The sequence below is a fragment of the Bos indicus genome, chromosome 12 (genome assembly GCF_029378745.1).
Source record: "Bos indicus isolate NIAB-ARS_2022 breed Sahiwal x Tharparkar chromosome 12, NIAB-ARS_B.indTharparkar_mat_pri_1.0, whole genome shotgun sequence".
In the NCBI taxonomy this organism is placed as follows: Eukaryota; Metazoa; Chordata; class Mammalia; order Artiodactyla; family Bovidae; genus Bos; species Bos indicus.
In genome coordinates this window covers 72,302,064-72,325,683 of record NC_091771.1, presented here as the reverse complement: position 1 = coordinate 72,325,683, position 23,620 = coordinate 72,302,064, and the positions used below count along the sequence as shown (strand labels likewise).

Here is a 23,620-nt window from a genome sequence, read left to right as displayed (position 1 = left end):
GTCTCTCAAAAAGTGAAGCTATTTCTCCCAATGTGATTTAAACAGAAAAGTTAAAAGGATCTTTATGGTTGAGTTAAGTTTCATAAAGTACATTTTGCATAGGAGTTGGTACACTAGAGAAAAACTTTCAAAAATTTTACAGAAAATCTGGTTCTCTGGAGACATAGTCTTATTGGCCCTTTACTATTTTCTGAAGTTTAATATATGCAAGTTTCAAACAATGGCAAACTGCCCCTTATACATTAGTAATCCTGGAGCCCACTCTAATAATGGTTCTTTTCCAAGTTTAAACCTATAAATAGTGGACCAATGAAGTGCATTTTCTTCAGTGTCGTAAATGCATTGTTGTGAATGAAAATGCACGAAAAATAAAACACAACATCTTATTTCCCTTAGCTTATAGATATAGGTTGCTGTTGTTCAGTCACTGAGTTGTGTCCAACACTTTGCAACCTCATGGACAGCAGCACACCAGGGTTCCTTGCCCTTCACTATCGCTTGGAGTTTGCTCAAACTCATGTCCATTAAGTCAGCGATGCCATCCAACCATCTTGTCCTCTTTTGTACCCTTGTCCACCTGATTCCATCTTTCCCAGCATCAGGGTGTTTTCCAATGAGTCATCTCTTCACATCAGGTGGCCAATGTCCTGGAGCTTCAGCTTCATCATCAGTCCTTCCAAGGAAAATTCAGGGTTGATTTCCTTTAGGACTGACTTTCCTTATCTGCTTGTGTTCCAAGGGACTCACAACAATCTTCTCCAGAACTGCAGTTCAAAAGCATCAGTTCTTCAGCGCTCAGCCTTATTTATGGTCCAACTTTCACACTGGTACATGACTTCTGGGAAAACCATAGGTTTGACTACATAGACTTTGTTGGCAAAGTGATGTCTCTGCTTTTTAATATTCTGTATAGGTTTGTTATATCTCCTTTTTCCAGGAGGAAGCGTCTTTTAATTTCATGGCTGCAGTCACCATCTGCAGTGATTTTGGAAATAAAGTCTGTCATTTTTTCCACTATTTCCCCATATATTGCAATGAAGTGTGAGACAGAATGCCATGATCTTAGTTTCTTGAATGTTGAGCTTTAAGCCAGCTTTTTCACACTCTTCTTTCACTTTTATCAAGAAGCTCTTTAGTTCCTCTTCACTTTCTACCATTAGGGTGGTGTCAGCTGCATATCTGACATCATTGACATTTCTCTCAGCAATCTTGATGCCAGCTTCATCCAGCCCAGCATTTCACATGATGTACTCTGCATATAAGTTAAATAAGCAAGGTGATAATATATAGCCTTGATGTACTCCTTTCCCAATTTGGAACCAGTCCAAATTGTTGCTTTGGAACCAATGTTCCCTGTCTGGTTCTAACTGTTGCTTCTTGACCTGCATACAGGTTTTGCAGGAGGCAAGTACGGTGATCTGGTATTCCTATTTCTTTAAGAATTTTCCACAGTTTGTTGTGATACACACAGTCAAAGGCTATAGTGTAGTCAATGAAAAAGACATTTTTCTGGAATTCTCTTGCTTTTTCAATGACCCAATGAATGTTGGCAATTTGATCTCCAGTTTCTCTGGCTTTTCTAAATCCAGTTTGCACATTTGGAAGTTCTTGGTTCATATACAGTTGAAGCCTAGCATGAAGGATTTTGAGCATTACCTTGCTAGCATGGGAAATGAATGCAATTGTGTGGTAATTTGAACATTTTTTGGCACTGCCCTTCTATTGGGAATGAAATGAAGACTGGCTTTACCAGTCCTGTGGCCACTGCTGAGTCTTCCAAATTTGCCGGCATATTGAGTGCAGCACTTGAACAGCATCATCTTTTAGGATTTGAATTCAGTTCAGTTCAGTTCAGTCACTCTGACATGTCCGACTCTTTGCAACCCCATGGACTGCAGCACAGCAGGCCTCCCTGTCCATCACCAAATCCCAGAGTTTAGTCAAACTCATATTCATTGAGACAGTGAGGCCATCCAACCACCTCATCCTTTGTTGACCCCTTATCATCCTGCCTTCTATCTTTCCCATCATCAGGCTGTTTTCAAATGAGTCAGTTCTTTGCATAAGGTGGCCAAAGTACTGGAGTTTTAGCTTCAACATCAGTCCTTCCAATGAATATTCAGGACTGATTTCCTTTAGGATGTACTGGTTGGATCTCCTTGCAGTCCGAGGGACTCACAAGAGTCTTCTCCAACACCACAGTTCAAAAGCATCAATTCTTCAGCGCTCAGCTTTCTTTATAGTCCAACTCTCACATCCATATGTGACTACAGGGAAAATCATAGCCTTGACTAGATGGACCATTGTTGGCAAAGTAATGTCTCTGATTTTTAATATGCTAAGTTGGTCATCACTTTCCTTCCAAGGAGTAAGCATCTTTTAATTTCATGTCTGCAGTCACCATCTGCAGTGATTTTGGAGCCCCAAAAAATAAAGTCTGACACTGTTTACACTGTTTCCCCATTTATTTGCCATGAAGTGATGGGACTAGATGCCATGATCTTAGAATGTTGAGCTTTAAGCCAACTTTTTTGCTCTCCTCTTTCACTTTCATCAAGAAGCTCTTCAGTTCTTCTTCACTTTCTGCCATAAGGGTGGTGTCATGTGCATATCTGAGGTTGATATTTCTCCTGGAAATCTTGATTCCAGCTTGTGCTTCATCCAGTCAAGTGTTTCTCATGATATACTCTGCATATAAGTTAAATAAGCAGGTGACAATATGCAGCCTTGATGTACTACTTTTCCTATTTGGAACCAGTCTCTGGTCCGATGTCCAGTTCTGACTGTTGCTTCCTGACCTGCATACAGATTTTTCAAGAGGCAGGCCAGCTGGTCTGGTATTTCCATCTCTTTCAGAATTTTCCACAGTTTATTGTAATCCACACAGTCAAAGGCTTTGGCAGAGTCATAAAGTAGAAACAGATATTTTTCTGCAACTCTCTTGCTTTTTCCATGATCCAGCAGATGTTGGCAATTTGACCTCTGGTTCCTCTGCCTTCTCTAAAAACAGCTTGAACATCTGGAAGTTTACGGTTCGCATATTGTTGAAGCCTTGCTTGGAGAATTATGAGCATTAATTTACTAGTGTGTGAGATGAGTACAATTGTGCAGAGTTTGAGCATTCTTTGGCATGGCCTTTCTTTGAGACTGAAATGAAAACTGACCTTTTCCAGTCCTGTGGCCACTGCTGAGTTTTCCAAATTTGCTGGCATATTCATTGCAGCACTTTCACAGAATCATCTTTTACAATCTGTAATAACTCAACTGGAATTCCATCACTTCCACTAGCTTTGTTCATAGTGATGCTTCCTAAGGTGCACTTGACTTCACATTCCAGGAGGTCTGGATCTAGGTGAGTGATCACACCATCATGATTATCTGGGTCATGAAGATCTTTTTTGTGCAGTTCTTCTGTGCATTCTTTCCACCTCTTCTTAATATCTTCTACTTCTGTTAGGTTCATACCATTTCTGTCATTTATTGAGCACATCTTTACATGAAATGTTCCCTTGGTATCTCTAATTTTCTTAAAGGGATCTCTAGTCTTTCCCATTCTATTGTTTTCCTCTATTTCTTTGCATTGATCACTGAGGAAGGCTTTCTTATCTCTCCTTGCTATTCTTTGGAATTCTGCATTCACATGGGTATATCTTTCCTTTTCTCCTTTGCTTTTCACTTCTCTTCTTTTCACAGCTATATGTAAGGCCTCCTTAGACAGCCATTTTGTTTTTTTGCATTCCTTTTTCTTGGGGATGGTCCTGATCCCTGTCTCCTGTACAGTGTCACGAACCTCTGTCAATAGTTTATTAGGTCCTCTATCAGATCTAGTCCCTTAAATCTATTTCTCACTTCTACTGTATAATTGTAAGGGATTTGATTTAGGTCATACCTGAATGGTCTAGTGGTTTTCCCTACTTTCTACAATTTAAGTCTGAATTTGGCAATAAGGAGTTTATGATCTGAGCCATAGTCAGCTCCCAGTCTTATTTTTCCTGACTGTTTAGAGCTTCTCCATCTTTGTCTGCAAAGTATATAATCAATCTGATTTTGGTGTTGGCCATATGGTGATGTCCATGTGCAGAGTCTTCTCTTGTGTTGTTGGAAGAGGGTGTTTGCTATGATCAGTGTGTTCTCTTGGCAAAACTCTATTAGCCTTTGCCTTGCTTCATTCTGTACTCCAAGGCCAAATTTGACTGATACTCCAGGTGTTTCTTGACTTCCTACTTTTGCATTCCAGTCCTCTCTAATGAAACGGACATGTTTTTTGGGTGTTAGTTCTAACAGTTCTTGTAGGTCTTCATAGAACCATTCAAATTCAGCTTCTTCAGCATTACTGGTCAGAGCATAGACTTGGATTATCATGATATTGAATGGTTTGCCTTGGAAACGAACAGAGATCATTCTGTCGTTTTTGAGATTACATTCTCGTATTTCATTTCAGTCTCTTTTGTTGACTATGATGACTACTCCATTTCTTTGAAGGGATTCTTGCCCACAGTAGTAGATATAATGGTCATCTGAGTTAAATTCACCCATTCCAGTCCATTTTAGTTCGCCAATTCCTAAATGTCAATGTTCATTCTTGCCGTCTCATGTTTGACCACTTCCAATTTGCCTTGATTCATGGACCTAACATTTCAGCTTCCTATGCATTTTTGGTCTTTACAGCATCAGACCTTGCTTCTATCACCAGTCACATCCACATCTGGGTATTGCTTTTGGTTTGGCTCTGTCTCTTCATTCTTTCTGGAGTTATTTCTCCACAGATCTCCAGTAGATTATTGGGCACCTACCAACCTGGGGAATTCATCTTTCAGTGTCCTATATTTTTGCCTTTTCATATTGTTCATTATCTTGGGAACATTATCTAGGGGTTATCTAGGCAAGAATACTGAAGTGCTTTGCCATTCCCTTCTCCAGTGGACCACATTTTGTAGAACTCTCCACCATGACCCATCTGTCTTGGGTGGCCCTAAAGGGCATGGCTCATAGTTTCATTGTTAGACAAGGGTGTGGTCTATGTGATTAGATTGCTTAGTTTTCTGTGATTGTGGTTTTCAGTCTGTCTGCATGGAGAAGGATAAGAGGCTTTTGGAAGCTTCCTGATGGGAGAGACTTACAGGGGGAGACTGGGTCTTGTTCTGAAGGGCGGGATCATGCTCTGTAAATCTTTAATCCACTTTTCTGTTGATGAGTGGAGATATGTTCACCCATTTTAAATAGATCAGCTGGAATCCCATCACTTCCACTAGCTTTCTTCATCATGATGCTTCCTAAGGCCCACTTGACTTCACACTCCAGGACGTCTGTCTCTAACTGACTGATCACACCATTGTGGTTATTTGTGTCATTAAGACCTTTTATAAAAATAGTTCTCCCATGTATTCTTGCCACCTCTTATTAATATCTTCTGCTTCTGTTATATCCATACCGCTTCTGTCTTTTACTGTGCCCATCCTTGCAGGAAATGTTCCCTTAGTATTGCTAATTTTCTTTACAAGATCTCTAGTCTTTCCTTTTCTATTGCTTTCCTCTATTTCTTTGTACTGATCACTTAGGAAGGCTTTCTTATCTCTCTGTGCTATTCTTTGGAACTCTGCATTGAGATGCATATATCTTTCCTTTACTCCTTTGCCTTTTGCTTCTCTTCTTTCCTCGGCTATTTGTAAGGCCTTCTCAGACAACCATTTTGCCTTATTGCATTTATTTTTCTTGGGGATGGTTTTGTTCACCACCTCCTGTAGACTGTTATAAACCTGTGTCCATAGATCTTCAGGCACTCTGTCTATCAGAACTAATCCCTTGAATCTACTTGTCACTTCCACTGTATAATTTGTAAGGGATTTGTTTTAGGTCCCATCAGAATTGCTTGTGGTTTTCCCTACTTTCTTCCATTTAAGCCTGAGTTTTGCACTAAGGAGTTCATGATCTGAGCCACAGTCAGCTCCTGGTCTTGTTTTTGCTGACTGTATAGAGCTTCTCCATCTTTGGCTGCAAAAAATAAAATCAATCTGATTTCGGTATTAACTATCTGGTGATGTCCATGTGTAGAGTCTTCTCTTGTGTTGTTGAAAGAGGGTGTTGGCTATGACCAGCATGTTCTCTTGGAAAAACCCTGTTAGCTTTTGCCCTGCTTCATTTTGTACTCCAAGGCCAAACTTGCCTGTTACTCCATGTATCTCTTGACTTCCTACTTTTGTATTTCAGTCCCCTATGATGAAGAAGGCATCTTTTTTGGTTTTAGTTCTAGAAGGTCTTGTAGGTCTTCATCGAACTGTTCAACTTCAGCTTTTTTGGCATTAGTGGTTGGGGCATAGACTTGGATTACTGTGATACCGAATGGATTCCCCTGGAAATGAGCCAAGATCATTCTGTCATTTTTGAGACTGCACCCAAATACTGCTTTTGGACTCTTTTGTTGACTACTTTTTTTTTTTTTTTTGAAACCAAACAAAATCAAATTGGAGAAGACTTGAAGCCAGGCAGCCTGGGGGTAAGTCTTGCCTGGCTATGCCAACTGGGAAAATTCCTGAACCTACCCTATCTTAGCTTCCTAAACTCTAAGTAAGACTATAATATCATAATTATAAAGGTGTGTACCTCTTAACATTATGAAGAATAGTAAATGAGTCAGTACATGCAGAATTTGTAACAGATTAATAGATATTGCCCATTATTAATAATGCTATCAGCTTGCCCCTCTTCATGCTCTGCTTCACTTTTCTCCTTTGCATGTAACAGAACTGAGATTTTTTTTACATATGCATTGGCTTGCTTTTCAACTTCTCCAGAATTTAAGCTCCAAAAGGACAGACATTTTGTCTCTTGATGACTATGACAGCCCCAGAATCTGAATCATTGCCTGAAAAGCTCTCAGTAGATATTTGTTGGCTGGATGAAGGTGGACTTCCCTGTTGGCTCAGTGGTAAAGAATCCGCCTGCCAAGCAGGAGACTTGGTTTCGATCCTGGGTGAGACTCCCTGGCTAAGGAAATTGAAACCACTCCAGTAGTCTTGACTGAGAAATCCCATGGGCAGAGGAGCATGGCAGGCTGTAGTCCATGGGGTTGCAGAAAAGTCAGACGTGACAAACAGCAACAACATGAATGAAGGCATAAGTGACTTTAAATGAATCACATATCTGTTCCTATAAATTAGAAACTAAATTCATATGAATAAATAATTTATATATAAAACTGTTTTCTTATTAAGTGTAATTGTATAAAGAATATATTCTTATAAAATTAACTGGCTCCAAGACATCATATCACATTTTAAACAAAAGCACTAAAAAAGTTATAATTTAAGGAAAAGAGAACAAATAATTACTATTCAAAACTATACATCTCTGTATAGAATACTCCAGATTATCTTAGATCTTGAGAAAATAATGAAATATAGCAAACTGAAAAATAATACACTGGACTTATAAGGCACCCTGTCTCCATCATCACTGTGTGCACTCTGTGTAGTAGGTGCTGATGCCTCGCACAGGAGGGGAACACAGAGGTCAGGTGGTTTCCACATTTTGCGGAAATTTCTTACTTTTCAAAAAGAAAATCTGGTGTGGGTCAGAAGGAGACACTGAAATGCAATCAACAAATGGGGAAGAGCTTTTACTAGAGCAGGGCCAGCAGTAAAGGTAGTTCACCTAATACAAAGCCCGGGGAAATGGACACGTGACCTGTTGCCACTGCAAGGACCGAACTACATGGTTCCTGATGCACAGGTTGCTGATGCCCAGGTTTCTGTATCTTGCTTTCCTGTGTGATGAGACACACTTGTGTCCTAACAGAGACACTATCAATGTCAGACATTTAACTTCATGATTTCTTCCCAGTTTGACAGGAAATTTTTGTTATTGTTTAGTTGCTAAGTCAACTCTAGATTGAAGCCTTCCAGGTTCCTCTGTCCATGGGATTTTCCAGGCAAGAATATTGGGGTGAGTTACCATTTCCTCCTTCAGGGAATCTTCCCAACTCAGGGATCAACCCCAATTCTTCATTGCAGGCAGACTCTTTATCACTGAGCAACTGCGGAAGCCCCCATACTATACTCTTAATTCCAAATCCTAGTATCTAAGGTGTTTTGTTTTTGCTTTATAACAGAAGCAACACATCAATGATTCATTTCCAGAGTTTTATCTACTATGACTTTTTAACCTCTGAGTGATAAAGTGCTTCATCTTCAGGCACTACTCATGTTATATTTTTGGAGCTGCCTTTGCTTTTTAGCACTCCAATAGCACCAATTTCTGATGAACTTTTATCAGTTTACAGTAAGTTGGCAAATTTTGATTACATGAAAAATGTATTTTCAGCATATTTAGAAAAATCAACAAAATGAGACAGACAGCATCCATAGGACTGTTTTCCTTCTGAATGTCCATCTTTGCCAAAGAATAAGGACAAAACAGAACTAGAGGACTTAAAAAAATTTCTAAGCTATCTTTTCCTTTTAATTGAAGTTCATTAAGAGGAAAACATATTGGTTCCCTGCTATTCATTCTCAAGTTAACTCTGTGAGTTTGGGTTCCAGTTAGGCATCATTTACAAATTAATAACTAGGGTTTCTGGTTTGCTTAAAAACTGACTTCATTGATTTAGTGATACCTCTTGATAAGGATGAAGGAGGAGAGTGAAAAAACTGGCTTAAAGCTCAACATTAAGAAAACTAAGATCATAGCATCCAGTCCCATCATTTCGTGGCAAATAGAAGGGGAAAAGATAGAAGCAGTGACAGATTTCTTCTTCTTGGACTCTAAAATCAGTGCAGATGGTGACTGTAGCCTTGAAATTAGAAGATGGTTGCTTCTTGGCAGGAAAGCTATGACCAAACTAGACAGTGTGTTAAAAAGCAAATATATCACTTTGTTGACAAAGGTCTGTATAATCAAACCTATGGTCTTTCCAGTAGTCATGTACAAACGTGAGACCTGGACAGTATGAAACGAGTCGCCAGTCCAGGTTCGATGCACGGTACTGGATGCTTGGGGCTGGTGCACTGGGACAACCCAGAGGGAGGGTAGGGGAGGGAGGAGGGAGGAGGGTTCAGGATGGGGAACGCAGGTATACCTGTGGCAGATTCATTTCAATATTTGGCAAAACTAATACAATATTGTAAAGTTTAAAAATAAAATAAAATTAAAAAAAAAAAAAAGAGTGCTGAAGAATCAATGCTTTTGAACTGTGGTACTGGAGAACACTACTGAGAGTCACTTGGAAAACAAGGAGATCAAACTAGTCAATCTTAAAGGAAATCAACCCTGAATACTCTCTGGAAAGACTCATGCTGAAGCTGAAGCTCCAATATTTTGGCCACCTGATGCAAACAGTTGACTCATTGGAAAAGACCCTGATGCTGGGAAACATTGAAGGCAGAAGCAGAAGAAGGAGACAGAGGATGAGATGGCTGGATGGCATCATCTATTCAATGGACATGAACTTTGGCAAACTCCAGGAGATGGCGAGGGACCGGGAAGCCTGGCGTGCTGTAGTCCATTGGGGTCACAAAGAGTCAGAGGTGACTTAGCAACTGAACAACAATAACTTAGAGTGATAAATCACCCCCTTTATCCAGATTCTTGAGGAATTGTTTCTTTATCACATTTGTATGTTTTTCAGTGAATGATTTGGTAAGTTTTCTTTTAAAATAGTCATAAGGAATAAACTCCTAGAGAACCATAATAGTGGGATGATTTCTCCAAGTGATATCACCAAAGTTAACAGAGTTAATTCCAGAAGCAATACATGGAAACCACACACTTGACTTTGTGAAATAAACTCACATTTCCTTTTTATAGAAAGTTCCAAATGTAGTTTAAATAGACATAGATCTTAGGATTATCTACTACTTTAGCATTTTTATAATTTAGATTGCCTCTCTGTCCATGGAACAATATGTTCTAAAATTCTAGAGTAATGCTACCTGAAAATCTGAAGAAGGGTCTCAATCTGGAAAACAAATAGAAAAATAATTTACCAGTACTTCCAGTTTTAAGATGTGTCCCGATTTCACCATTAAATTTGTCCTATGAATTCAAGAGTAGTGGATCATCCTATTGTTCTTTGCATTTAGTGGTTAAATGCTCTACACACCTCTTATCTTGTAGAATTTTACTGTAAAAGACTCACAAACTTAAATGAAATCAGAGATACACTGTTTTTCAGGCAGGAGAAGGTGAAGCAATCGACTCAATTTAAGAAAACAAAATTCACATGCTGCTGAAAAGCAGGGTGGGTGTATAAAGACTCAGTCGTGACATCCTTCAGAAACCAGAATTACTGGCTGGAAACGGTCATACCTCCAAATCTGCCTGCTCATAGTCAAGGTTCATCTGTATATTACAGATTTCAGAGCTTCCCTAGAAGGGTGACACTAAATGACAAACACACCAATTCAAACCAAAGTGAACAATCAATCTATCAGATTTGTGTAACAACAACAACAAAAAAAGATTAAAAAAAATATGCCACACTTCTCTAAAATGAAAAGATCGATCAAACATTTAGTAGTTATTTAGGTAGAGTTTTTTCCCTGTGTTCTCCTCTAAGAATCTTATAGTATCTGGTCTTACATTTAGGTTTTCAATCCACTTTGAGTTTATTTTTGTATATGGTATCAGGGAGTGATCTAATTTTATTCTTTTAGACATAGCTGTCCAGTTTTCCCAGCACCACTTACTGAAGAAACCACCTTTTATTCATTGTATATTCTTGCCTCCTTTGTCATAGATTAGTTGGCCACGGGTTTGTGAGTTCATCTCTGGGCTCTCTAGCCTAATCCATTGATCTGTATTTCTGTTTTTGTGCTGGTGCCATACCAGCTTAATTACTCTAGCTCTGTATTGAACTGTCAAAAAAGTTCGTTGTTTTTTTTTAAATAAAATCTTATATAACAAACTTTTTTGCCAACTCAATAATATATTCTGAAGTCAGGGTACCTAATTTCTCCAGCTTTGTTTTTCTTTCTTAAGACTGCTTTGGCTACTTGGGATCTTTTGTGTTTCCATTAAAACTGTAAAAGTCTTGGCTCTAATTCTATGAAAAATGCCATTGGTAATTTGACAGGGATTGTATTGAATCTGTAGATTCTTTGGGTAGTATAGTCATTTTCACAATATTGCTTCTTCCAATCCAAGAACATGGTATATCCCTCCATCTGGTTTGCATCATCTTTGATTTCTTTTGTCAGTACCTTGTAGTTTTATAAGTACAGGTCTTTTGTCTCCTTAGGTGGTTTATTCCTAGGTATTTTATTCTTTTTGTTGCAATGGTAAATGGGATTTTTTTTTTCAACTTCTCTTTCTGATCTTTCATCGTTAATGTATAGGAATGCTCATTCTTACTTTTTAAAAGCAAAGACTATGTATGGCAAAAACCACTACAATATTGTAAAGTAATTAGCCTTCAATTAAAATAAATTAATTAAAAAAAAAAGAAGTCTAGGGTTTCTGGCATCAGTAGAACTGATTTTTAAAAGGAGTGCAAATACACAAAATAGTCTGTATTAAAATACAAACTGACAGCAACTAATAGTCAAATTTTCTTTTTATGCAAGGGTGAGGAAATTCAAAGAAGTGGAGCAAGGGAAAACATGACACAAATAACAGAAATTTCTCTAGAAATGAACCTACCCATATAAAAGCTGAGCAGATGTTCCAGGGTTCTGTTATCTGCATTCATGCTACAGCATTAAAATGACATGATTGCCAATAAATAATCATCATTAATTCCGACTATATAATTTACTTTTATAAACACTTTCCTATGAAACTTCTACATTTTATTAGTATGATCTTGTTTATATCTTTTAGTTAATAAGGAAAAACTACTATTGTCTCCACTTAGGAGATGTTTCCTAAGACCAGAGGAATAAAATGAATATTGGAGTATAATGGAGTAATTAATTCACCAGGTCACTAGTAGAATTTGATCCCACAGTTTCAACATCCAATTGAGTACTCTGCTAAGGACAAGATAATGTGTCTATTTGTTCAGGGTTCAAGGAAAATAGCTAAAATGAAAACATGTCACATTATATTGTTGATTTTCATCATCATCAATACACACATTTTTAAGCATATCCATGTCATCAGTGTTTTCCTATTACCGAAGTCAGTGAAACTGACACGCTCCCCTTAATTATCTGCAAAGCTCTAAATGTAAACACACATATACAGATGCTAACAAGTTAATTACAGTTACTATTAATAAATTACCTCTTCTAAGGCATTCCACAGTTCGTTATCCGTATGCTCATTAAAGGGATCCAGATTTTCCCTCATTGTTCCAGTGAATAAAACAGGTTCCTAAATATGCCAAAACAGTGAGTGTTATTACCTTAACCTCTTTTTATTTTATTCTAATGTGTACAGACTGTCAAAATTGAAATACAAAAACATCTAAATTCATTAATTATTAATAATAAAGTTGCAAATGTATGTTTACAAAACAGTATCTCTAAAATTATTTTCCATTGTACAAAGTGTGCTACAAAGTATCTTCTGAACTACTGAACACTAACAGAAGAAAGTGTTGAAGAAGTTTTTTTCATCTTAAGGAAAAAACTGAAGACAAAGGAAGATTTGATTAAAAAAAAAAAATACCACCCTGGTAATAAATATCTGTTTAAATACTCACACAAACTGAGGAAATAATTACATGAGAAACTTAATGTCAAGATCTACATAAATTAACTGTCAATCCTGGTGTGACTGGGAAATACCAACAGCATGATTAGTAGAGGTTTGTGCCTCAAAACAAACCATTAAATATTTACACATTAGCACTGAATAGTAAACTAGGCTATTTTCTCCATTGGTCAGATTGTCTTCTAGGATCTGGAATCTCTCCACATGTGTGAAATGAACAGCCCCACATGTGCAAGGGGAACGTCAGCTCCTGGGGTCTGCAGCACCTCTGTCCATGGAGAGATCACCTTTGATTTTGGCATCAGCTAGTCCCACGTTCTCTAACCTGTGTGTCAGGATGGCCTGCCTCAAATTTGTTATTAACTGCAAGGCCAGGAGGACCTGAAACCCACTGTGACCTGTGTCATGATACTTTGATTTAAATAGTTCTTCCTATTCATCTGCTTCAGGAGGAGCCACAAGTAAATTACTCTGGAAATATATGTCTCCTCTTGGCCTCAAGAGAGAATCCTGTACATAAGCTCATGTAGGCCACTTACAGTTTCTTCTGGAAGGCTCAGTAAGCCAGGCCATAAGAATATGGGCAGAAGAGAAGAGCACAATTGGCTCCTTTCAGTGAAGGGGGCAGAACAAGGGGAGGCACACGTGTGGGTGGGAACAAGAGGAGACCTGACTCTTCCACAGGTGCCCGGAACTGCTCGGAATCCCCATGTTCAAATCCTGCCTGGCCTTGGGGCTGGACTTTCCTCCTCACTTCACAAAAGCCTGACAGGAAAGACGAAGAAGACAGACATTTCTTTTCCCTAATCATGAGGAAGAACGATACTCAGGAAGCCTTCCAAACCTTCCTTCAATATGGTCTCAGTTTTAAGTCTAATGAGAGAGAAATGAATACAGAAAACTCAGGGTGTGCCATCAAAAAAAGACATACCCCTGAACAAAATCCAGAATTAAAAAGACATTATAAAGGGATATTTAGTCGCACAGAGTTGATTAAGTGGCCACTATGCTTCCAAAGCCCTGAAAATCACTAGTCATACAATATTTCAGAATGAGTACTGAACTGAACTAAAAAATCTCGAGACCAAATTTAAGGTTTCCCTTAAAACTCGAATTTACGATCAAAGACTAAACAACCATCTAAACAATGGTAAGTGGTCCTTGTCAGGGGAATAACCATCATTCTACTTCTGATTTTTATAAAAACTTGTTACTGTTTGTAATTATCAGCCTTAAGATTCCCACATGCTGGTGATTTCTCATCCTTCAGGTGTCTCCATGAGGTTTACACAAGTGATGTAGCCAGGTGAGGGGAGGCTGGTCCTCAATATTCTTCTCCTTCCTTTCTCCATCTTCCCTCCATTTTCCAGGTCCTTTCAAGTAAGCAGGCTACTCCCTGCATATAATCTCAACTGGTGGTCTTTCTGGGGGACATATTTAAGTACTTCAGATCCTGAGCACAAAGAACACACATACTTCAGCTACCTGTTGTGTTTAAGGAAATTATTTAAGAAGAACTTTCATTTTAGATTATTCCTAAAATTTTGAACAGAAGTTGAGGAGTACCTTCTTAAGAACACAGTATTCATCTTTGAATGTTCCTCCCATGACTGATGGTCTATGTCCCCACTCCCCTGTCTCTGCTCCTACCCAGGTCCTTGTTACCATCACACCTCCCCCAGTTCTGACCTGTTCATGGGGAGTCAGCAGTGACAGGGATGAGCCTAGGAGAAAGAGAGACCACCATGGAAGCTCCCTGCTGCTTCCAGGATCACAAGGACCAAGGATCCAGTGTGGGCCTGGCTCAGCTAAGAGGGGCAACTCAAAAAACAGCACTGGGCTCTCCCTCTGCAGAGTCTGCTCTCAGCTTCCTAAGTTCCCTATATTGGGGTGTTGAGACACAAGCATCACTGCTTCCTATTCATTTGAGAGAAAGACGAATGTAAGTTTTTGCACTTAGACAAGTAAATTCAAGCAACCAAACTAACATACTTTCTCCACCTCTGCAGCTAGCAAGATGCTGTAAAGACAAAGGTCTCTTGGTTGGGGAGGGATAACATTTTGAGTATCTTCTGACACATAGCAGCCCATGACATACAAGTGCATAAACCCATTTCTAAACTGATATTGTCCAAATGAAGGACAGAGCAATAGGAATATTATCTTCTGGCTTTGCTCTATACTTACTTATTCTTTCTATGGTTTAGGGAGTCCTTTCAAGTGGGACGGTAGGAAAAATCGGGAAAATATCTGATGAGTACAACACAGTTGAAGAATTGATGCTTTTAAACTGTGGTGTTGCAGAAGATTCTTGAGAGTTCTTTGGACTGCAAGGAGATCAAACCAGTCAATCCTAAAGGAAATCAACCCTGAATATTCACTGGAAGGACTGATACTGAAGCTGAAGCTTCAATACTTTGGCCATCTGATGTGAAGAGCTGACTACTGGAAAAGACCCTGATGCTGGGAAAGACTGAAGGCAGGAAGAGAAAGGGATGATTGGATAGCATCACTGACTCAATGGACATGAGTTTCAGCAAGCTCCGGGAGTTGGTGATGGACAGAGAATCCTGGCGTGCTGCAGTCCATGGGGTCACAAAGAGTCAGACGACTGAGAAGTGGACAAGGTGGATACTGGAGAGTGTAGATCTCTGTCATATGACTAGTACTTTGGATTTTACTCTGCTGCTATGGGAGTCTTTGGAGATAAAACTGAAACTCTTCACTATACAACTGAAACACTGTGAATCAACTATACTTCAATTTTTAAAAAGTAGACACACATAAAATTTGAATCCTGGCTCTGCCCCTTACTTGCAAAGTAGGATAAGCTCCCAATGACTCAGATTTTAAATCTATCAGATAAGGATAACAACAAATTGTGAGAATTAAGCAGGAAATGGTGGGATAAGAAACTAAAATGTGTTAATGATTCCATAAACATTAGGAATTATTATTAATACTCATGTAACTTGTCAGGGACTGTAACAAGCACTAGAGGAACAGAAATGAGAGATATAGGCCCTGTTCTCAAAGAGAGAAAGAAAATATTCAAGAGTGTGGGGAGGGCTGAGAAAAAGACTGGAAGTCTTGGTGAGGGATTAGAAAGTAAGAGTGTGTATAAGGTGATGGTCAGGGAAGAAGCTGGTGGGAGGAAAGCCAGAAATCAAAATACAAAAAAATTTTAGTCTGATTTCTTGCTCTTGGAAAATGTTAGATACATTTCTATGTGGTGCTTTTCCCCAAAATTCCTATTATGTTTTTTGTTTGTTTGTTTTAATTTTCTGTTTCTTTGCTTTACTATTCATATTTATGTAATGATTTAGTTTTTTATTATTAAACAACAAATATAAAGAAAATCACCAAAGACCATGAACACATCAACAGAAATTAAACAGAAAAGTCATTTTAGAAGGTGTTACTCTACTTTCTACTTAAGTAGAAATAATACCCAAAAGGCCAATACCCTGATTCTTAAGACTAATAACAGTTCCTGATGACTGAGCATTCCTAAGAACGAGACAAGGGCACAAACATTATCTCACTAAGTTACATCTTCACCACAAATCTGTGGGGCAATGATTTCCAGACCGGGTTTAAGGACGAGGATGTTGAAGCTTGGCAGCCAAGTGACATTATCAAGACCCCACAGTTGATGAGGCAGAGCAGGAATAAACTGTGGGTCACACTGACACTGGGTCTACACTCTTAACCATTCTAGCCCCGTCTGCCTCCTGTATGGCTTCCTGGGAATCTTTATACATTGCAAGTTCTCTCCAAATTTTCTCTCTTTAATCAAGCAACACTGCACCTTGGAGACAAAGGCATATAAAGTGGAATCTACATGGATACAAAGCTTAGCACTATTTTGCAAACATGCTCTCTGGACTGTGTACCTAGAACATGCTCAAAGGAAGGATGGAAACCAACAGAATAGAACCAAAACATGCCAATGTCAAGGCATGTTTAGTCTTTGCTCAGATGTGCTTCCAAATATTATTGGCAGAGCCAAGAATTAACTAATGTTATTTATTTACAGAATTATGTACACAAGCATACAACATTTTTCTTTTAAGAAGCATTAAAAATAATTCAGGGATGTTTCTAAAGCTTTGCATTCAAGGATGTGAAAGCACTTTACAGACATGCCCTTTATTTCTACTAACTAATCTCACATGGCCATTTCAGAGATGAGTACCATCAAAACATAAAACTTGGGAATCTAAGCTCATTTATTTTCTACTGTAATCATAAGTCATAAATCTAATAGCCAGATGAAATCTTTAAATATGGGGACTTAATGTGCTAAGAAGTTCTTCCCATTTTTTCCTGAAAGGGATAGCTTTGAAAAAAATTTTTTTCAATTGTGATAAAATATACATAAAATTTGTGGTATGGGGAGGGAGGAGGGAGGAGGGTTCAAGATGGGGAACACATGCATACCTGTGGTGGATTCATGTTTATATATGGCAAAACCAATACAATATTGTAAAGTTAAAAAAATAAAATAATCCACACACAAAAAATTTGCTAGATTAACCACTTTAAGTGCACAGTTCAGTGGTGTTAAATACATTCACATTGTTGTACAGCCATCACCACCATCCAGCCTCAGATCTCCTTTCATCTTGAAGAACTGAAACTCTGTACCCATTAAACAACAACTCCCCTCTCCTAGCCACTCCTGGCACCCGCCATTCTATGTCCTGTATCCATGAATTTGCTATTCGAGGTAACTCCTATTAGTAGAATCATACAGTATTTGTCCTTTGTAAATGACTTATTTCACTTAGCTTAATTTTTTCAAGGTCATCTGTCTGTAGCATGTGTCAGAATTTTATTCTTTATTAAGGCTGAGTAATATTCTACTCTATGTATATGCGTCACATTTGGTTTGTTGATTCATCTGTCAATGGACCCTTGGGTGCCTCCACCTTTTTGCTGTTGAGAATAATGCTGCTATAACATGCAGGTTCCAGTGTCTCTTCAAGACCTTTCTTCCAATTCTTTTGGGTTTATACTCTTAAGTAGAATTGCTAGGTCATATGATAATTCCATCATTAACTCTTCAGAGCAACCAGCAAGTTGATTTCCATAGTAGCTGCACTATTTCACATTCCTATCAGCAATGAACAAGGATTCTAATTTCTCTACATTCTTTTTTTTCTCTCTCTTTTCTTTGACAGCAGACATCTTAAAGGGTTTGATGTGGCATTTCACTAAAGTCTTAAAAGAATATCTTGATTTTAAAATTACTTAAGATTAATTCCAGGTATTTTTGAGGTCATGGCAGGTAGCAACAGCCATACCCAAGTCCACATTCGCCTTCCTTTGGGTGCCATGTTGTACATGCTTCCTGAGAAATAGGCATTTCAGGACATATTGCACCCACATTCCAGGAAGCACATTTGCCTGGCTCATTGTGTCTCACCTTCTCTCTGTTTCTCATCTCAAGGGGGTATTTTTCTGAGCTTGCCTTGATGGGCAGATGATTACTAAGTATATGAATAAAAACTCATTTTTTTTTTTTTTTTAATCAGCAAGTCTGTGAAAGCAGAGGGCAGGATGATAGATGAGGACACATGGCCTATGTTGCCCTTGGCTATATACCTGGAGGATAGAAATTTCTCAGTAAATGTCACAGAATTATGTTGAGTGAGTGAACCACAAGGAATGACGGGAGTGTCTACCACGCATATAATCCAGTCTCCAAAACGCTCCTTGAAAGTTATACTACTTTACAAAGAAGAAGAAAAGAGAACAGAATGAGAGCCCAGGAAGAGATTTCCAACTCAGCACTCCACCATCACAGCAGGCACATATGGGTCTACGTGAAACACTTCACACTCATTGACCTATTTTGTCCTCACAACTGATTGAGGGGGTGATACCATTATCTGCCTTGTAAGACAGAGAAAACCAAGGTACACAGAGACAGAATTCTGAGTCCACCGCTCTTCCTCACTATTCTGTACTGCCTCCCTGGTGAAAATTATTCATTAATGACTAAATTGTCAAAGTCTCCCCAAAGCATCTATATATCCTATGATTCTCAAAGCCCCACAATTTCACAGAAAGTTCTCCAAGGAGATAATCACTTTAAAAGATGTCCTCATTTCCCACAGCAAAATTACATCTGTAAGACACTTATTAATAAAATTCATGTTTCCCTATAGGAACCTCTCCAGTGCTAACAAATCATTTATCCTTCTGTTCTCAGAATTATGTGATTATCAGTGGAAACACTGTGGAAACTGATGAAGTCTGAGTCCAGAAATCTATCTCAGTAAGTTATTAAATCACATGCACACAAAACTAACAAATGAACAACTACAACAACAACAACAACAACAAACCTGGTATCTGATGAAAGTGTCTGTTGAAAATACCTGCTGCTAAAATATATGCTCTACTGGGAAAAAAAGGATCAACTCATTCACTTACCTTGAAAAGACCAATCAAATTAAAAGCACTTAAACTTTAGACACCTTATGAAAAGAACATGTAAGAGTGTTCTGCTATGCATACCTGAAGTGCAACTGACATTTTCTTCCTTAAATCGTGCAGTCCAATACTGGTTGTCAAGATGTCATCAATGGAAATGCCACCTTCAGCTTCTGACAATCTAAAAAGGGCAGCAATGATGGAACTTTTTCCAGCTCCTGTTCTTCCCACGATGCCATACTGAAAAGAGACCCAGGGGGATGAAGAATTAACAGGATGCACAAAATCCAGGAGAACCCTGATTGTTGAAGATGAATTTTAAAAGTTCTATTATATGTAAAGAATATAAGTTTCTCAAGCAAGGCCCTACTGATATTTTGAACCAATAATTAATTATTGAGGGTTGGGACCTGTCCTGTATATTGTAGGATGATTAACAGTAGCCATGAATCCCCTAGATACCAGATGCAACCCCCAAAATTGTGGCAACCAAAAATGACAGAAATTCACAAATGTCCCTGATTGAGACCACCATCACCCCAAGAATACAAAATATAAGCTATAGTGACTTTCATGCCTTCTATTCAGATTTCCCTGATTAAATGCTTAATATGCAGAAAATTGTTTTCTATAATTATTACATAGTATCCGTTACGTGGTATGTTAAAGGGGGAGATATGTATGTGTATGTGGTATATATATGTATGTGAGTGTATGTTTGTAACTAACATTCATAAATAAAGGAACAAGATAACAAAAAATAAATAAATAAATAACCTGACTGCAGTGAAAAACCAGCAGTCTCCTAAGTGGTCCATAAGAAGTCAGCTTTTAAATTAGTTTTGTTCCTACTCCCTGGGTAATTTGACCTTGAGAATTACATAGGTAATTTTTCAGAGATATCAACAAGTCAAGTTAAAAGTATTATACACAAAGAAGTACTTACTTTCTCAGGGATATGTTATTTATTTAATAGGAATTATTCTTTGGTAGAAAAATGAAATCATTTCCTGATATTAAATATCTTAATTATATTTTATCTTGAAAGGAAACATCTTCAAATATAAAATACAGGTCTCAGTCTTGAAAGACAGAGGCCAGTAGAGAAAATGTACATAATGAGACCAACAGCAACACAAACAATATTTGCTATTTACACAGGACCTTTCATCGGAGTAGTTCAAAAGGCATTTTATCAATACATTAATACTTAAAATTGAACCTTGGAAAAACACATGTCAAGTGTCAGTCTATTTACTAAAACCAAAGCAGAGAGAAATTAAATGCACTAACAGTAAGATAAAAGAATCAATACAATGTAGGTAAAATGCTGGTGGTTGGTGGTTTAGTCACTAAGTAGTGTCCAATTCTTGTGACCATGGACTGTAGCCTGCCAGGCTCCTCTGTCCATGGGATTCTCCAGGCACGAATACTGGAGTAGGTTACCGTTTCCTTTTCCTAGGTAAAATGTCAGTGGGGAATAAACCACATTCAAATATATATGCAGAAACTGGCCATTTTACTGATGAATTTTTAAGTGAAAGAAAGCATTAGACAATCAGTCGTGTCCAATTCTGTGACCCCAAGGACTGTAGACTGCCAGGCTCCTCTGTCCATGGAATTCTCCAGGCAAGAATGCTAGTGGGTTGCCATTTCCTACTCCAGGGGATCTTCCTGACCCAGGGATAGAACACGGGTCTCCTGCCTTGCAGGCAGATTCTTTACTGTCTGAGCCACCAGGGAACCCCAACTGCAAATTTTCTGAAGGAAGCTCTCCAAGAGATGATTTCATCTGTATTGAAAATCTGGAATTGATGAAAGTGTAACATATGCTTGGATCATTTGTAATTCAGTAAAGTTTTAAAACTCATGGCTTTAAAAAAAGAACAACTAAATCTTTCTGAGTAATGTAATCAGAATGTTTAGAACTTTTCAGGTTTTCTGATTTGAAAACCTCTGAAATTTCACATCTTAGTCTGTCAAATCAATCATGGCATTTCAAAAAAGAACGTATCTTTATAGAGATTAAAATAAGACAAGTGGGTTCAGCTAGTTTTATTATCTTATAAAGATAATACAAAGACTATAAGACATTTTGTTATTGTTCAGTAGTGTCCAACTCTTTGCGACCCCATGGACTGCAGCATGCCAGGTTTCCCTGTCCTTCACTATCTCCTGGAGTTTGCTCAAACTCATGTCCATTGAATCAGTGATGTTACCCAGCCATCTCATCCCGTCATCTCCTTCTCCTCCTGCCTTCTGTCTTTCCCAGCATCAGGGTCTTTTCCAATGAGTTGGCTCTTAGTATCAGGTGGCCAAAGTATTGGAGCTTCAGCATCAGTTCTTCCAATGAATATTCAGGACTGATTTCCTTTAGGACTGACTGGTTTGATCTCCTTGCTGTTCAAGGAACTCTCAAGAGTCTTCTCCAGCACCCCAGTTCAAAAGTATCCATTCTTCAGTGCCCAGACTTCTTTATGACCCAATACTTACATCCGTACATGAGTACTGGAAAAGCCATAGCTTTGACTATATGCACCTTTGTCGGCAAAGCAATGTCTCTGCTTTTTAACATGCTGTCTAGGTTTGTCATAGCTTTTCTTCCAAGGAGGAAGCATCTTCTAATTTCATGGCTGCAGTCATCATCCACAGTCACTTTCAGAGCCTAAGAAAATAAAGTCTATCACCATTTCCATTGTTTGCCCATCTATTTGACATGAAATGATTGAACCAGGAGTCATGATCTTAGTTTTCTGTATGTTGAGTTTTAAGCCAGCTTTTTCACTCTCCCCTTTCACCTTCATCAAGAGGCTCTTTAGTTCCTCTTTACTTTCTGCCATTTGGGTGGTATCATCTGCTTATCTGAGGTTACTGGTATTTCTCCTGGCAGTCTTGATTCCAGCTTGTGCTTCATCCAGCCCAGCATTTCGCATGCTGTACTCTGCATGTAAGTTGAATAAGCAGGGTGACGATATACAGCCTTGAGGTATTCCTTTCCCAATTTTGAACCAGTCTATTGCTCCATGTCTGGTTCTAACTGTTGCTTTTTTATCTGCATGCAGGCTTCTCAGGACATTTTGTACCTTATGTTAAACCTAATTCATATAATACAGATGGGCCATTCTCTGCATACAGGCAGGTTGTAGTGTGTATATATGTGGCTCATGTATTCTGTGTACAGGCAGGCCTCAAAGATATTTTGGATTTGGCTCCAGACCACCATAACACATGAATATCAAAATAAAGCAAGTTATATCAATGTTTTGCTTCTCTGTGCAAATAAAAGTTACATTTATACTATATTGTAGTCTAATGATGTACAATATAGCATTATATATAAAAAAAGTACATACCTTAATTTCCAATACTTTATTGTTAAAAGAATGCTAACCATCTAAGCATTTATAGGGTAGTAACATTAAAAACCACTGATCACATATCACGGTAATAAATATAATAATGAAATGGTTTGAAATATTGCAAAAATTATCAAAATGTGACAGAGACATGGAGTGACCAAATGCTATAGGAAAAATGGTGCCAATGTACTTGCCTGACAGTGTTGCCATAAATGTCCTTTTTTTTTTAAAGTATTATCTGAAGCACAGTAAAACAAGTGGGCCTATATTTCAGAGTGTTCTTATACATAAATCAATGCACATCAGGACACAGGTGAGAACTGATCTGTGAGAATGTGTGTATGTTCCCATGTTATCAGCTCCACTGAAACTGATCCATCTGTGCAAATGGGAACATCTGTAAACTTTGGGAAATGGACTGAGATATGTAGGGGCACCAAGGACTGCTCATGACCACAGGACTCTGAGTTTCAAACTCCAGAGAAGAAAACTAAAAACCAGGGGACTTCCCTGGCAGTTCAGCGGTTAAGATTCTGTGCTTCCACTGCTGGAGGAGTGGATTCAATCCCTGATCAGGGAACTAAGATCCCACATGCTGCATGGCCCCAGGCCCCCCAAAAAGAAAAAGGCAACTCAAAGAAAACCTGATTCTGATTATTCCTAGAGTTCAGTCATCAAAGCTATAGTCTGAATGTCTTTTCTGGGTAACCAAAGGGTTTTACCAATTGCCCATAGAGAGTGTCACCAGTGTCAGTAAGCTTACATTCTTCAATCTAAAGACACTTGGGGGCTTCCCTGGTGGCTCAGTGGTAAAGAAACTGCCTGCAAATGCAGGAGATGTGGGTTCAATTCCTAGTCCAGGAGAATCCCACATGCTGTGAAGCACCTAAGTCCATGTGCCACAACTATTAAGCCTGCGCTCTAGAACCAGGGAACCACGTCTATGAGCCTACATGCTTCAACTGTTGAAGCCCTCGCACCTTATAGCCCATGCTCTTAACAAGAGAAGACACCACAGTGAGAAGCCCCTACACGGCAACTAGAGAAAAGCCGAAGAAACAACAGAGACCCAGCCCAGCCAAAAATAAAGAAACAGATACAATTATAAAGACACTTGGAGAAAATTTTCTGTTACTTGCTTTGCAGTGGCCCCTTTCTGTTTTTCC

The 23,620-nt window shown here is 38.6% G+C and overlaps 1 protein-coding gene across 1 annotated transcript in view; it reads right to left on the bottom strand.

The window, feature by feature from the left end:
* The window catches only part of LOC139186117 (ATP-binding cassette sub-family C member 4-like), a 177,629-nt gene that overhangs the window by 22,637 nt on the left and 131,372 nt on the right, over positions 1-23,620 (bottom strand). Inside the window, exons 26-27 of the mRNA XM_070799893.1 lie at positions 19,180-19,335; positions 12,220-12,309 (exon numbers count right to left, since the gene is read on the bottom strand). Of these exons, the coding sequence (XP_070655994.1) occupies positions 12,220-12,309; positions 19,180-19,335 (246 nt within the window). The remainder of the gene's footprint in view (positions 1-12,219; positions 12,310-19,179; positions 19,336-23,620) is intronic.